This window comes from Xenia sp. Carnegie-2017, unplaced genomic scaffold (genome assembly GCF_021976095.1).
Source record: "Xenia sp. Carnegie-2017 unplaced genomic scaffold, XeniaSp_v1 HiC_scaffold_22, whole genome shotgun sequence".
Lineage (NCBI taxonomy): Eukaryota > Metazoa > Cnidaria > Anthozoa > Malacalcyonacea > Xeniidae > Xenia > Xenia sp. Carnegie-2017.
Window position 1 is genome coordinate 479,500 of NW_025813485.1, and position 16,241 is coordinate 495,740.

General features: G+C 32.8%; 4 protein-coding genes across 6 annotated transcripts; 2 read left to right on the top strand and 2 right to left on the bottom strand.

Annotated features, from left to right (window-relative positions):
- Nucleotides 1-39: 39 nt before the first annotated feature.
- On the top strand, nucleotides 40-3,036 carry LOC124446073 (protein phosphatase methylesterase 1-like). 2 transcript variants are annotated; one of them, XM_046996864.1, is made up of 16 exons: nucleotides 40-209; nucleotides 287-392; nucleotides 508-606; nucleotides 675-732; nucleotides 868-919; nucleotides 1,044-1,112; nucleotides 1,183-1,268; nucleotides 1,346-1,436; nucleotides 1,661-1,726; nucleotides 1,810-1,918; nucleotides 1,986-2,040; nucleotides 2,147-2,212; nucleotides 2,278-2,322; nucleotides 2,485-2,549; nucleotides 2,651-2,718; nucleotides 2,808-3,036. In XM_046996864.1, the coding sequence occupies exons 1-15, from the start codon at nucleotides 157-159 to the stop codon at nucleotides 2,714-2,716; spliced, it is 1,086 nt and encodes a 361-aa protein (XP_046852820.1). In that variant the 5' UTR covers nucleotides 40-156; the 3' UTR covers nucleotides 2,717-2,718; nucleotides 2,808-3,036. The 2 variants fall into 2 exon arrangements, with proteins under 2 accessions (XP_046852820.1, XP_046852821.1); XM_046996865.1 differs by lacking the exon at nucleotides 2,485-2,549.
- A 141-nt stretch (nucleotides 3,037-3,177) lies between these two features.
- LOC124446072 lies at nucleotides 3,178-6,035 on the top strand. Its single transcript, XM_046996863.1, has one exon. It carries the CDS (start codon nucleotides 3,207-3,209, stop codon nucleotides 5,844-5,846), a length of 2,640 nt encoding a protein of 879 aa, XP_046852819.1. The 5' UTR covers nucleotides 3,178-3,206; the 3' UTR covers nucleotides 5,847-6,035.
- On the bottom strand, nucleotides 5,857-8,453 carry LOC124446074 (isoaspartyl peptidase/L-asparaginase-like). Its single transcript, XM_046996866.1, has 8 exons — nucleotides 8,375-8,453; nucleotides 8,155-8,275; nucleotides 7,933-7,973; nucleotides 7,330-7,472; nucleotides 7,060-7,207; nucleotides 6,593-6,922; nucleotides 6,328-6,500; nucleotides 5,857-6,213 (listed from the first exon to the last, which is right to left on the bottom strand). The coding sequence occupies exons 3-8, from the start codon at nucleotides 7,955-7,957 to the stop codon at nucleotides 6,022-6,024; spliced, it is 1,011 nt and encodes a 336-aa protein (XP_046852822.1). The 5' UTR covers nucleotides 7,958-7,973; nucleotides 8,155-8,275; nucleotides 8,375-8,453; the 3' UTR covers nucleotides 5,857-6,021.
- A 1,139-nt stretch (nucleotides 8,454-9,592) lies between these two features.
- LOC124446742 (myosin-7-like) lies at nucleotides 9,593-16,186 on the bottom strand. 2 transcript variants are annotated; one of them, XM_046997617.1, is made up of 14 exons: nucleotides 16,123-16,186; nucleotides 15,859-15,945; nucleotides 15,666-15,748; nucleotides 15,419-15,480; nucleotides 15,180-15,253; nucleotides 14,924-15,107; nucleotides 13,931-14,064; nucleotides 13,536-13,659; nucleotides 13,021-13,138; nucleotides 12,839-12,932; nucleotides 12,477-12,696; nucleotides 11,968-12,406; nucleotides 11,470-11,786; nucleotides 9,593-11,365 (listed from the first exon to the last, which is right to left on the bottom strand). In XM_046997617.1, exons 2-14 carry the CDS (start codon nucleotides 15,892-15,894, stop codon nucleotides 10,107-10,109), a joined length of 3,144 nt encoding a protein of 1,047 aa, XP_046853573.1. In that variant the 5' UTR covers nucleotides 15,895-15,945; nucleotides 16,123-16,186; the 3' UTR covers nucleotides 9,593-10,106. The 2 variants fall into 2 exon arrangements, with proteins under 2 accessions (XP_046853573.1, XP_046853572.1); XM_046997616.1 differs by having other exon boundaries at nucleotides 16,016-16,138.
- Nucleotides 16,187-16,241: the final 55 nt, after the last annotated feature.

The window sequence follows — 16,241 nt, forward strand, 5'->3', positions numbered from 1 at the left end:
AGAAACTAATGACAGTTTGAGAGATGGAAACAAACATAAAATATAACACAAAATCGCCGAAAACTTTAAAATGGTGGACAAGGAGCGAGGAAAATAAAAAATAACTATATAAGAAAAAAAAACTGGTTGGAATAAAACAAATGATTATTTTATGATATGCAGCGAGATTTGTTGAGGAAAAGACTTCCAACTGGAACACCTCGATCTAAGTAGGAAATGTTTTTGTCTTAATTTTAAGTTTTAACTGTTAAATTAATCTATGCACTACACAAATGAATGTTGATAGTGATGAAAACAGTGCTATACTAAGACGAAGACGTGATTATTCTCAAGTAGGATGGGAAAACTATTTTGAATCATATGAAGATGTGATTGTTGGTGAAAACTGTGATGTATCCTTTTGAGTTGAACATTTCTTTTTAAATTACCAATTATTGTACCAAAGTCAAGTGGGGTGTACTAGTGAATATACCATGCAGTTGCAACCAATTCCTCATCTGTAACCAGACATTTCGAGTATATAAATGTGGGTCATGTGACTCAGGTCCAGTCCTCTTTCTCATTCATGGTGGAGGTTTTTCATCTTTGACATGGTCAGTTTTTGCTGTAAGTACTAATTTAAAGTTATTCTTTCACTTAATTATTCCCAAAATAACTGTTATGAAAATATTTAGGTTAAAATGACAGCCTTATCCCATTGTCAGGTGATAGCCATGGATTGCAGAGGTCACGGTAGGATGATTTATGGATATTAATATTTATTTATTTAATTCCCTATAAAGATATATGACATATATTGTTTTGAATTGCATTATAGACCAATCACATATAGTAAATGAATTTTTCATTAATTCTTACATTTTTCAGGTGACACACATACATCCCATGATTATGATTTATCAATTGAAACACTTACAAAGTAAGTTGTAAAATGGTATTATTATTACTATATTTATAGCATGCTTTGTCACCTATAAACCTTTTGTGTCTTGTGACTCTGCTCATAATAAAAACAGGACTTTAGTTTCAGTTGGTTTTTTTAGTGATGTACAGTCTGTGATAGAGACTTTATATCCTCGAGATCCTCCAGCGATTATTTTAGTTGGCCACAGGTAATGCAGGCTTAAAATAGGCAGTAGGTCAGCATTATCTGAACAATTCAAAAACATTAATTTGTTATAGTATGGGTGGTGCTGTTGTTGTTCATGTTGTTAGTCAATGCCTTCTTCCATCAGTTGTTGCTGTTGTTGTTGTTGATGTTGTCGAAGGTATATTTTCATTTTTACGAAGTTCATTAATGTTCTTGAAATTCGGTAAAATGTCGATAATTTTTATATAACTTTAGGCACAGCTTTAGAAGGTTTGCCTGTCATGCAAAGTTTTCTTAAAAATCGACCAAAAGCTTTTTCTTCCATGGAAAAAGCCATAGAATGGAGGTAAAAATATTTTCCATTTGATCAAAGTATTACACGAGCGTTCACAATATTGATATCAAATTTATCATGAGATGATATCGTTTCTTGGTATTTTTTATCAGCACAATACAGAGAGCATGGGTATGACATTAGTTAGTTGAAGTTGTCTTATACAGATGTTTGAGGCAGAATGTAATAAATTTAAGTTTATTATTTGTTATCTTTGTTTTTTCTTACTGTTAAAGCGTTCGTACTGGTCAAATACACAATCTTGAATCCGCTCGCGTATCAATGGCGGGACAACTTGTTAAGTAATGTTACTTACATTGGAGTCAAACTACAATGTAGTTGTACATGGAGATAATATTGACGTTACCTTACTAATGGTATTTAGGTCGAAAGTCGATAATTCTGAAACAAGCAAAGCATGTACAACGTCTGATTTATTTTCGATATCTGAAGACAGTAAAGAAGAGCGTGTTGTAAAGCAAAATAATATGACGGTAACAGTTTGTGTCCATGCTTCACATAGTTTTGGTCGTAAAATATTTTCATGATTACTGTTAACAGCAATTTGAATATACATGGAGAATAAATTTGTCCAAGACAGAAAAATATTGGCAAGGTATTCATTGTACATGAAAATATCTTTATTTAAACGTGCTGTAGTATGAGCTATAATTCATCAAGTTATTGTACTACTTTCATCTCAATTATCTTTCTCACAACAGGATGGTTTAATGACTTATCTTCTTTATTTCTCTCGTGTTCAGTTCCCAAGCTTCTCCTGGTTGCCGGTTCGTGATGCATTATGCGAGAAATATGAAACTTTTTGTCAGTTTTATTGTTTTCCTTTAAATAGGTCGCGATAGGTTAGACAAAGAACTAACTTTGGCACATATACAAGGTATATTTATCCTATGTAAAGAATACAAAAACAAACGAATGCCAACATAAAAAAAACACACAAATAAAACAACAAATAGTATCAGATGTAATACAGCAAAAGAAAAACGAGTAAAGCACCGAACAAAACATTAATTGCAATCATCATGCAAATTCTTTCTAGGAAAGTTTCAACTTCACATTTTACCAAAATGTGGACATGCTGTACATGAGGATGCTCCAGATAAAGTACAAGCTGTCTTTCTATTTTAATATGTAGCAATAAAAATGAACTTACTATAATGATGATACAATGTTGCTGACGGAGTATTTGTTCTCTTTTATATCAGGTTGCAGAAATGTTAGCGACTTTTATGGCGAGGCACAAATTTGCTCAAACTAAACAGTCATCTTGAAGGTAAATTTTGCAGCCAGAAAAATTGTTTATGAAAGCTATGTTGTTGTGCAAAATTGTGTGATGTTATATGGGGGTTTTTTTTTACATAGCTCTATGCCATGTTGCTGAGATCTGTTCACGAAGAATTATTGTAACAATCTCTTGTTCTATTTTGCCAGCCGTAAGTCACGTGAAGACATGTCCATCAAATTCTGACATTTTTTCAGGAAATTGCATTAAAATTGTCGTCTCGTTCAAGTATATGGAATGAAATAATTTTGTAAAATTGTTGAATTTATGTAGGATAAAATCAATAAAAAATTTTCGTTCATTGCCTAATATAGTGATGTCTAGATCCTTCCTAGTCGTGGGAAATGGCTTTTCAATGCAAATAGTATATTTTCAAACAATAAACTATTTTGTTTTTCATCACCCATATCAAATTGCGATATTTTTTAATAATCGTCACAATCACCTGACTGCTTCCGTCTTTCTTTCATATTGCAAGAATGGCTGCCTCGATCAGTTTTGTCATTTTGTGTTTTTCAAGCTTCATTATTTTGGCTTTATGTAACAACAAGGTAGTGCCAAGTAACATAGATCCCTATGTTGATTGTGCAATTAAAGAACTTGCGTGGAATTACTCCAAAATCTTACTTCCTGAACGTGGTAATTTGCTCTCAGTCTTTGACGCATTACAATTACAAGCCAGATGCAATGTATCAAGACCTGAACATGAAGAACTCAATGTGATCAGACGACGAAGTACGAAATCCTTTGATTATTCCTCGAAAGTGATTTTTGTTCATCCAAACAAAGGATCCGACGAAAACGATGGCAGAGAGATTAGCCCAGTTGCAACTTTGGAAAAGGCTACGGATCTATGTCAGCAGAGACGACATTACCGAAAAGATTGCACAATTTATCTCATGAAAGGTGTGCATGAACTTCGTCAAACATTAAACCTTGGTCCCAAAGACAGTAACACACATTTTATTGGAGACGATGCAATAATCTCAGGAGGCAAAGTTGTCGCTCCTGAATGGAAACTTTATGAAAATTCAATGCGTTTATCTTCCGGACAGAATGCGATATTCTACGACGATCTAAAGCCTGGTGAGAGCTCAAAGTCAGTAAAATTTATGAAGAAAATTAATACATCCGAGACATGCTCCAGTATCTGTGATAAAGACGATAAATGTACTGCGTTTGTTTTTTTGAGTACGGGCCTCTACAAATCAATGTGTTATTTTCGATATGATGGTCTTTGGAACATAGAACCTCAAAGTGGCTGCATTAGTGGAAAGAAAATAAATATATATGAAGCAGATCTTAAAGAGTTTAACATCAAACCGTTTAATTCGTTGTTTATTAATGGTCGTCGTGTAGTGAGGGCACGTTTTCCTAATGGCAATCCAGAAACAGGCGGACTTCATACACGACCCACTGGTTATGTAAATAATGCCTTAAAATGGCTTCCAGCCAAACATTCACCACCTGCTGTTGATATACAAATTAAAAACCCATACAGACCACATAATCAGTTTCCAATATTCCAGTTAGGTATTGGTGGATCCGTTGAGCAATTTAATCCTCCAGAATCGTATTGGGCAACTAAAGCACCATATGGTGGTGTAACATATAAAGTACCATCAGGTTTAGTGTATAGTAAATCACTAGAAATATCTAAAAACATTTGGAGGAAACCCGAGAAAGGTATCGTACATACATTAATGCGTTATCATTGGGGAGGATGGCAGTTTCAAATTGATGCTCGAAATACTTCCAGTAATACGATATCATGGAGTAAGGGAGGTTTCCAGGAAGCAAGAGGGGACGTTGCGGGTGCTGAATGGTACGTTGAGAACATTTTTGAAGAACTTGATGAAGCAGGAGAGTGGTATTATGATGACGAGAAAAATAAACTTTATTACTTTCCAAATGGAAGTTTACCTGAACAAGTCACCATATCTCAATTTGAATCATTAATTTCTATTAAAGGAAGCCAGTCTAAGCCTGTCTTTAATATATCCTTTTCTCAAATCACTTTTACGGAAACGTCATCAACATTTTTAGAAAGTTATGAAGTCCCAAGTGGTGGAGACTATTCCATTCATCGTAACGCAGCTTTATTTATTGAAGGTGCTGATAACGTTGTTGTTGATAACTGTCTATTCAAAAATATTGGTGGAAATGCCTTATTTCTAAGTAAGTATATTCGCAATGCCGTCATATCAAATAATGAGTTTCTTTGGATTGGAGATAACGCCATCGCTGTGATTGGTTCATCGCAACTAATTGATGGTACAGATGGTAATCAACCTCGTGGAGTTAAAATTGTCCGTAATCTTGCTCACGAAATTGGACTATTTGGAAAGCAAACGGCTGCATATTTTCAGTCAGTTACCTGTCAAACTCTTCTTGAAGGAAATGTATTTTTCAATGGCCCCAGGGCAGGAGTAAATTTTAATGATGGGTTTGGAGGGGGAAGTAATGTTACCAAAAATTTACTGTTCAATTTTGTGAGAGAAACGAAAGATCATGGTCCTTTCAATTCATGGGATAGACAACCTTATTTGACTAAAGTAAAAGATGAAAAAACTGCATCTCTGACACCCAAGGAAAATTACATGACCTATAACTTTATTATTAATAATTTTAATTCTTATTGGCCAATTGATCACGATGATGGAAGTGCATATTATACTGATCAGTATAACTATCTTATCTATGGTGGTTTTAAAAACTACCTTGGTCATTCAAAAACTTCACAGTTTAACGTTTACATTTATCCAGATGCCAACCCGAGATATAGTCTAAGGTTCTGTGCTGGTAGTTCTGGTACGAGAATCGGACCATTGGCTTCTGGGTGGGGCGATCGTTATACAGATAACATATGTATCATTAAAAACGAGCAAGTTTACAGCTATCCAAGTTGTCATTTGAAAAACATTTCTCAACTTATACCTTTCACTGCGAGGAACAAGTTTTACACACCAAATGCAAATGTGATTTTCAAATGCGCAAGTCACACGTGGACGTTAAGTGAGTATCAAAAAATTGGTTTTGATTTGGGAACAACTGTATCCAAGCTTGTTGACACAAAACAAATTATTCAATGGGGAAAAGATGTATTGAAAATACAATAACGAACTTCGATTGAACGTTTAGTATTTAGAGTTTATTTTAAAGCTTTCTTTAATGGGACGGTAAATAGATTTATACAACTTATTGCATAAGAAATCTTTATACTATATATAATGATATTTCTTATGTATTTGACATGATATAATGATAATGTTATAACACATAATAAAATTTGGATTAATTTTTGAAAAGAAATGTGCGTTTAGTTTCATAACCAGATCGTAAAGCATCATCGTTCATTGTTGCCCAAAGTGTTGATGCTGAACTGGTTGCCCGACCAAAATTACCATTTTTATCAATTGCAATGGCGGAACCGTAACCTTTCGCTAGACGTTGCTCCATTCTCTTTACTGCATTATCAGCAGACTCCTATCATAGAGTTGGGACATTGTGCTTATAAAAATACCATACAACAAGTATTTATTCATTTATTAACTAGAGGAAAAGTGTGAGTTTTTTTTTCACTAAGTGATCCTATTTCACCTGCGCATTCTGTCCAATTTCCATATTGAAAATAACTTGTCTAGCTAAGGTCATTTTTATTACAGCTTCTCCAAAACCACCAGTTGCTGCAGCACCATATTCATTTGCGTAACCACCGCATCCAACCAACGGAGCATCACTTACTCTTCCTTTTAGTCTTCCTGGAATACCACCTGACAAACATTACTTTACTTAATTAGAGACAGTTATCGAACTCAACATCACTCAAAATAATATGCTTTCAGTAACCATTCACTACCGGTACCTGTAGATGTGGCGCAAGCGAAATGACCTTTTTTATCCATAGCAACTGCTGCGATAGTATCAAATTGTTCATTGTTCAACCAAGAGTTTTCCGACACTGGTCTTCCTCCTAACTGACAGTCAACAATCTTATCGAAATCTTTATAACAATTTATTAATTTCTTGCTTGTTTCGTCATCTTTCAGATCCTCAGGATCACAACTTTCAAAATTTATTCTCTCAGCAAAAGCTAAAGCTCCGTTGCCTGATAATACGCAGTGATGAGATTTTTCCATTACCTTCCTTGCAAGAGACACGGGGTTTTTGAAATGACAAACACCCACAACTGCACCTACAATTAGTAAATTTCCAAGAAGTAATATGTTTTAACAAAGTTTGAAGTAAACTTTAATCTTTCTGTTGGTCTTTAACAGCATACAAGAAAAATATGAATAGAAAACAAAAATTAATATACTATATCTGTAAAACCTGAGTCCATTGTATGACCATTCATAATCATTGCATCACATTCAATGTCTCCATCATTGTTTAGTAGTGAGCCATAACCAGCATTGAAATATTTATTATTTTCAAGATAACAAACTGCTTTTTCAACAGCATCCACTGCAGTTCCTGACTAGAACAATAGTACGTAAGTTTCTATTATTTAACACAAATTAGTAAGGCTTTCAAATATATTATAATAAATAAAAATACAGTTATCAAAGTCCTTATACATTCAAATATACATCTATTTACCTCCGATTGCAAAACACTGTACCCTTGTTCTGCTGCCTCGCAAACTGAGGTTTTTAGAATATCTAATTTTTCACGAAATACATTATAGTAATAAGGACCAGCTTCAATGATAATTCGTGGCGACAACATTGTTGTTTCAGATCCTAAAAAGCAAAGTTTGAATAGTATGAAAAAGCACAATGCTTCAATAACGTTGTCAATAAACACATTGTCGATCGGATCTTTGATAATTGAAAACTGTCAATAAGCATAATTTGCTATTTTGTTGACACTTTTTTAATTTGAACACACTCAACAATCAACATGTGTGAACAAGTTGGAATTTACCAGTTTAAATCTTTCAGGCTCGTGGATTTTATGTTTGCAAGAATTACTTAACTCGTGAAGTCAAAGACAGATGTTAAAACAAGAGGCTAAGAGAATAGAGTAAGTATCCTAAACTGATTTTCATACAAAAAGAAAAGCAAATTAAGTTCGAAAGAGCGTCGTCAAAACGAGACAGTTGACGAACCACGTGGTTTTAAGTTTCAGTCATGAGGAATGGTAAATAATTCCTAGAATAATTAAAGAATTCTACTAAAATGTTATTTTCGTAAGGTTTACCGGGCAATGTAGGATTTTCTGCCATGATAGAAGGTTTCGATCTTGAAATGTTAAAAGAAATCAAGAAAGTTTAAATAGTAACAGTTTTCAACTTTTCACAAATTCAAAAAAATGATCAACAATGAATAATTTTGAATATTTAACATGTACATCAACGACTTCACCAGCAACATGAAACACAAAATAAACAAAATTCTTCATCATTGTGATAACTATACATACTTGCCTCAGACAAAAAGGGTTTTTTATACAAAAATATTGTTCTGATTGCTCTGTCTTACAACGATTTTCTGATGTTCTTTATGAGATAAAGAGCATACATGTATTTGCCAAACGCCGCACACTAAATAAAAGGACATACGTATGAATATTATGTCTATGGTTGCAAGGCTTGTTTAGATAAAAATATTTTGATGACATTATTCTATTTTAAGATGGTTACCTTGGAAAATCAGCAAATAATTCACTCCAATAACCCAAGTTTAATTGTTCCACAATTCCTAAGCTCACTTTAACAGGATAAATCCTTATGTACATTGGCGCGTTGATAAACACATATCATGTATCATTCACACCCTCGTTAATTTGAATAAAGCTAATGTCAATCATCTTTTCTTCAAGAGGACTAGGCAACCAGGGAATAAGTATAATTGAGAGGATAAAACGGGAATGAAAGAATGAAAATTTTATGTGTGAGGAAAACAGCGACTGCTGAATAGCCGAGGCAAATCACAAATAGGAGAAAAATTAATTAATTGAAGATTAGTACTACATACGCCATAAACAACATAAAGCACCAAAGTCAACAGCCTGATGTCACAATTTTGTTAAGTGCAAAGTGTTCCTGGTTCTCTTTAATTGAGTCTCTTAACTTCTCTACGAATATGATCGCGTATTTGTATTTGGATGTTTTTGTTATCACAATGTTCCAGTATTTAACATTTAATAACTTCCATTACTTTAGTAAAAGTTCACCTTCCTTTATATATTACAACAGTGGAATAGAGTTCATCTTCCATATAAGAAGAATTTTTAACAGCATCCACTTCATCTCCAACCAAATTTTTTAAATTTGTGATTGACCGCAGTGCTGTTGTTGAACATGCATGTGTATGAAATATGGTGGCAACATCTGTAGAAAAAATCTATTTATGAACTTACAAGATGTTAACTTTACAATCATAAAAAGTCAAACATGACGGTAACCTTTTCACCAGCCTCTTTCGAGACACAGAGCAAGATCGGCTGCAATTTGTTGTAAAGGTCTGACCGGTCAGTGTGATAGGGGGTGTTAGTACTAAGATTCTTTAAGCCTTTTAAAAAGTTTAACCGCAAACGAATATTCTGAGGCTGGTGTAAAAAACTCATTCAGAATTTCAGATCATTCCAACAGTTTATATTCGCCATTGCCTGCTTTAATAAATTTATTTTTTTCATTTTATCGGAGAATGAAATCAGGACAAACATTTGTTTCTCTGATTTTAATGCATTTCATACTCAACTAAAAGCTATCATGAACGAGTTCACTACGTTCTGAGAATAAAAAAGCTACGAGATAAACAACAAAGTTTGCAAACTTGCAATTGATACGATTTGAATGATTTAAGCATCTTTTGCCTGTGCATTTGCAAACAAACATAATGAACGACGACATGTAAAATGAAATGATGAAATTAATGTTTAATTATAACGGTTGTATGAAAGTCGTTCATATAAGTTATTTTACAACTGCGTTAATCAGTATATGTTAGAAAACTTCATTCTAATAATCTTCATACAGTACATCTAATAGCAAGACTAGAGTAAAAATGGGTGAAAATAGTAAATGTATTTACTGAAATGCTGTAGACGCAAAGCATTTTTGTTTTTGGGGGTATCGAAGGCCGTACTCGGGTGCAAGGACACTTGAAAAATTGAAAATGACAGCAAGATTATTAAAGAGCATAAAGCCCAACAAACGCTGCCTTTAATGCTCAGCAGTCCCTACTACAAAAATAGATAGAATTTTTAACTAAATAATTTAAAATTTATGTACAAACAGCAACTATAAATAAATCTAAACATTTTGATTTAAACGTCCAGAACATAGTTTTTCTTCATTTCTGACAGAGTTTTTCTTCATGTCTGACAGAGGTTTTCTTCATTGTTGAGAAGGAAATTTCTCTGTTGGAAATTTAAGTGTCTTTTGTCGTGTAGCCTTTCTTTTTTTCCTCAAATAAGCCAGGATCTCGAGGAGGCATTGCTGACTTACGAGCTTTCTTCACAGGAGTAATATCGATTTTAAATGCAATACTTTCACGACGATCTACAGGTTCAATATTTTCAGATTTTTTTTCCAGTAGAGGATTTCTGAAGGGTTTAGTTATGTCGGCTGAATGAACTGTGGTGCATTTATGTTGTAATTGACTTTTTGATGTACTAACTGAAGAATGAACATTTTTATCAGTTTTTTTACTTGCATAATAACTGATACTATCTCGCTGTCGTTTCCTGGACTGACTTGTATCTTCTGATATTACTCCAGACTTAAGATCCTCCTCCAAAAATTCTTTGGTTGGACAAACTTGGGTTTCAACAGGATATGACGAACGAAGATGACGAACACAGTATGAATTACGTTTCTTTAGTTCAAGAATTCGATCCCATTCGTAATGATGTTCATCCGGTTCTTCAGCCATAGTGTTGGTAAATTGACCAACAACAAAGGATTCAGTACCGACAGTTGAACATGCCTTGTTTTGTACTAAAGGTTTTTTAAAGTTTTCATTTGAATAAACGGCGCTACGACGACGTAATTTTCGAAGGACTCTATCTTGATGAATGCTACCACATGATGTGTGAATATTTGTGTTCTCTAAGCTATTGCTTTCTTTAACAGAAGATTCCAACAAAATAGAATCATTAGCAACAAGAGAATCTTCCGTCATACTTTCCGATGAAATATTTTCAGCAATCCTTCTTATTGGTTTTTGTAATTGACTGCTACAGTCCATTTTATCATAGTCCTCAAACGTCTGTGTTTTTAACTGACGTTCTGTGTGAGCTAACTGAGCCTCAGCGGTACGAGCTTCAACAGCTAAACGTTTATTAATAAACTCTTCTTCCAATAACTTTTTATCGAGTATTTTCACCTTTTCTCTCAACTTTCGATTTTCTTTATCCTTGTCTTTCATTTGATTCTTTACGCAGACAACCTTTAACTCCAAGTTCATATTATCATTTTTCACTGTGTTTATAGTTCTTTCGTTATCTTTAAGTTTGCACCGATATTCTTTATTTTTACAACGTTCATTCTTTAACTCTTCCATTAATTTCTCCTTTTGTTTGAGCAAAATTTCAAAATTGTCATCGACTGAAAATTCTCCACATGAATTTTCTTTACAAAATGCGATTACTTCATTTCTTGACATAGAAAAAACATCTCGCAAGATAGCTGAAATTAATAGGAAACATTATGACACATGAACATATGAAGATATGCGAGAAAATCAAAATGAGATGAAAATGGACAAATAAAAACAATTTATACAATCTAACCTTGTATTCTATCCATATTGAGCTCTCTTCCTTCAATGGATGATTCTTGTTCAGTAACATGTAGTAAATTCTTCATAACTTTATTTTGTACGTTAAATAATAAAGCAGACATCTTGGATATATCATTATCGACATCCTTCATTTCTCTTTTAACATCATCTGGCGAAAATGCATTTGCTTCAGGCTTTTCCGTCAGTGAATCATGGTTAAACAGATTTCCATCGGTAGAGGTAGAAGTTTTTGAAGAGGATGTTTCTTTCAATTTTTCAAATTCCCAGGGTATCTGCTTTGCTTCATGCAATTCGTTAGTGAAGGATCTATAAAGTTGCGATGAATAAGGTAGAAATTTAATTTTAACATCAATTGTCATGTGCGAGAAAAAAACATTTGTCAACAGAAAATTTCAGCGATAGCTGACGAGCTACGAAAAAATTTAAATTTCATGTTCTAAAATCAAGCAGTTAAATAAGATTGCAAAATATCTTATTACTGAGCTACCTGGATTGATCCTGTAAATTGCTGTTGAGACCGGCAACCTCACAATCTTCTGGTGATTTTCTTATTTTTAACATTTCTTTTAGGTGCTCGTTTGCCTTTACTAATTCGTCCATTTTTTCATTTGTTTCAATTTCAAAAGAATTGAAATCATTTTGCAAACTGTCATATTTCTTTCGCGACTGATTAAGTTCAAGTTCGCAAGAGGTCAAAGTTGCCTGAAGATTGTGATTTTCATTCACTGCTTGATGCCACTTTTGTTGTACTGTTTCCATTTTATGCTTTACGTCAGCATTTTCTAGCAAAACTTCATCAAGTGACGACTGCAAAGCGTCCTTTTGTTCTCGAAAACACTGTTTTAATTCAGACTCTCTAGCTATTTGTTGTAAAACATCATTATCACTTTTTAAGAGGATTTTATCTCTTGACTCCTTGCATTCAGCTGTGAAAAAGACAAGTTGTAGCTATAAAAACAATAAAATTATGACACCATAAAAAATTATATTTATCACCCAAAGTCTTTTTTAGTATCTCAATCTCTGTTCGATGACCATTTTCCTGATATTGCATTGCTTTAGAAATTTCTTCCTTTTCGGCTTTTATTTGAACAATTTGTTTTTGCAAGTCGTGACAGTCTACATTGCTTTTTTCAAGCAATTTTTCTGTTGCCTTTATTTCTTCAGCATATCTCTGGCGCAAGTTGCTTATTTGATCGTCAAGTTCACGTCTTTCCTAAGAGGAAAATTATTTTATACACAGCAATGTGTTTTTGACTTGAGGATGTCATACAAACAGCGCAAAAATCAAAGTATCAATCGCCAAAACTAATTATTTACAAATGATATATTATGGTTATATTCAAAAATAAACATACTGCTTTCTTGTCTTTTTCAAGTTTAGCAAAATCCTTCTCCATTATAAGAAAACTTTTCTTATAATTTTCCAATTCTTTCGTTGATTTTTGCAACCTCAAATTAAAATTAACAATATTCAAATACAGATATTGATAGCGACAATATATATTTATATTGTACACCATTGTTATAGACTAAGTACTTGTCATATTTTTCAGCTATTTCATCAACTTCCCCTTCAAATTGCGTTAAAGAATTTATTTCTTCTTGCAAGGGTACAACTTTTGTCGCTTCCTTTCTCAGCAACTGAATTTTCGTTTCTAAAGTTTAACAACACAAATATTTTTACTTTTATTTCGAAATTAGTGAAACACTTATTTCATCGAAAGTATTTGAAAGTAAATTTTTCAAACTTTTCTAAGTAACACCAAACACTAGCTATAGCTTTCTGAATTGGCTTCGAAACCACTTTCAAATGCGATTTTAGAAACTGCCAACTTTAATTCGTTGTGAAAAGCTACCCGAGTTTAAATTGAGTATGATTTTTCTTCTCGTGGGGCTGGCAAAAATAATTATTTAAATTTACTTTAATGGCTTTACATCAAGCTTCTTTTCACATTAGATTAAAAACAAAATTTTTGCAGCAGTAATATTACATTGTTCAGCACGAGCAAGATACAGACAAAGTTGGGTAAAAGATAATTCAAAACTTTAAACCTTTTTCATCAAGTTGTTGACGAAGTTGTTCCGTTTCTTGTTTAAGCTCAATTTGAGCCTGCTTTAAACGATTGATTTGCATCTGAAACTGATTTAATTTGTTGTACAGCTTTGAAATTGTTGCCTTGAAAAAATGAAATAAGTACACTGTGAGGAAAGATTCAGGTAGAAAACAAAACAAACACAAAATGTTTTCTGTGAAAATTCTTTTTGCTAGAAGTTTGCTTGTAAAGGAAAAAGTTTTTTTGTTAACGACCAAAAACATTTACAAAAACTGTGTGTTTAATATAATTAAAAGCACAAACAATATACCTACAATATTTACGTATATTTCTATATCAACATACAAGTACCAAAGAACGCAACAGATGGGAAAATTGAGGTATATATATCACCTGACTTTTCCTATTTTGCATCTGAGGAGATGCCATCAGGGTTTTGATCGGTGAGTTATAATAAAATGGACTTGGTGACATAATTGTTGGTGAATCATAAAATTCTTTTATAGAGTTAGCTTCAGGTAATGAATCTATAAATTTATCATACATAGTAAAAAACTGCAATTATATGAAATATTTTGTACTTCATTAAACCACAGAAATGCATATTTTGGTGCAAAAAATTGGATGACTGCTCTGAGCAGCATTTTTGTCATGGCGATTGACAAATGAGTAGGTCTACGAAAAGTGTTGAAACCAAAATAAAGATAGCTATAAAATTAAATGACTGCTGGGATGAAAACCAAAATTTACTTCTATTTATAATGAAGACAAGGAAGAATGACATCTCTTATAGAAGGGGAGGTGATGTTTAAAGCAGACAAACAGATTATGTCTTTAACTTTTCCCTGTTTTAAACATCATCTTGCCATTTGGGGATGACATCATTCTTCCCTGTCTTTATTATAAATAAAACTAAATTTTGGGTTTTTGTCCAGACTTGGCACCTCATGAAAAGTCTGCCAAAATGCCTTGTGTCATTTAATTTTATAGCAATCGTTATTTTGGTTTTCAACAGTTGGTAACTAAAACCAAATCTTAGTTTCACTAGCTTTGAATACCTATGAGCAAAGATGAAGATACACCTTAAAATATTGAAAATGTTGAAAGGAATAATTTATGTCTTGCTGATGATGGACATCGTTTGTTGAATTGATCAATGCTGTAGTTCTTTGGTTTAAAAATACTCTTATATTGTTCTTTTTCCAAATCATTTAAAATGGTACTCTTAGTTTGGGAGCAGTAAGCCATATTGAATGAAAGAGTTGTTTTAAAGAAACAAACACATTTTTGCTCACCAGAAAAAAAGTTACTATAAAGTAAAATACTTTACATTGCTTTCATACCCCACAACAGTTATACCTAATGTGAAATAGAGTTTCTAACTACCTGACTGACATAGCACACGGGTCAGATTATTTGAATCAATTTTGCCATTGCCACACGCCTGTAAAACTGCTTCAATCATCACTTTTATTTGGTTTTGCAAATTTTCTCCTAAACTTGTGATTTTTTCCACACAATCAAATGCATTTTCAGCTTGCACAGACATAGATAAGATGAGAATAAGGATCTATATTGAAAACATAAACATAACAAGTTAAATTTGCGAAATGTAATGATCATGAAATCTTGCCATCAATACCTTGCCAACATTCAATATGTCCATGTTATTATCATTACATTTGATAACATCATATAACGACTGTTGATAAAAGCCTAAAGTTGATTAAAGACATCTACAAATTGCTTTCAAATCAAAATGAAAAATGCATACTTAATTTTGCAAGACAAATTTCTGCATGAATTTAAACAGAAAATTAATTGTTATTATTGATTAGCAGCATTCATACGCTGAAATTTGACTAAATTAAAAAAACTTACACTCCAAATGATTGACCACAGTTTTTAGAACTTTTTCTTCATCATTTATTTTATTCTGATCACTGAAAACAAATAAACGTTTTTCACCACTATTATACTAGAGCAATTATCTCATTTTGCATCATCTCAAACCTTACACAAATTTCTCCCATAATTGGTAGCTAACCTAGTACTACCATACTGTTACTATGGCAATACAATAACCCGCTATAAACATGAATATTTTTTATTGTGAGCAAGTTCGTACACGTAATGAATAATTTGTAAAAGTATCTTAGGGTCAGACAACTCTTCCAGTGATGAAATATGTCCACTGATGATCAACTGAACCTAAACATGAAAATTTGACAATATAAATCTAAAATCAAAGTCGCACAAATTACATATATGTAGCAACTTATTTGAATTTCTTTAATATTTTTAATTTGTTTTAATCTTACCCATTGTAATAGAGCTTCGGATTTTTCGGAGTCCATTTCATTTGATATGAATATATTTACAAGTTACACCTTAGTTACGTCAACATTCTAAAATTTCAAATAAAAAAGATTCTTTATCAGTCATAAATCAAAATTTGTCTTTGAAAAAATCGCTTACACCATATTTATACACGAATAAATTCTTTTTAATCCAGGATTTCAAAGCATAACGAATTTTATAAAAAATTTTCGTATAATTCAAGAAATGCTAAATGCTCTTGTTACCTTCAGTTACCTTCCACAAAAATAACTGTCAAAATTTAAATGTTGGAGCCAAAAATATAGTACCGCATTCCTACAATTCCACAGGCTCATCTTCTCATCAGCAATTCGGAAACAGTCGT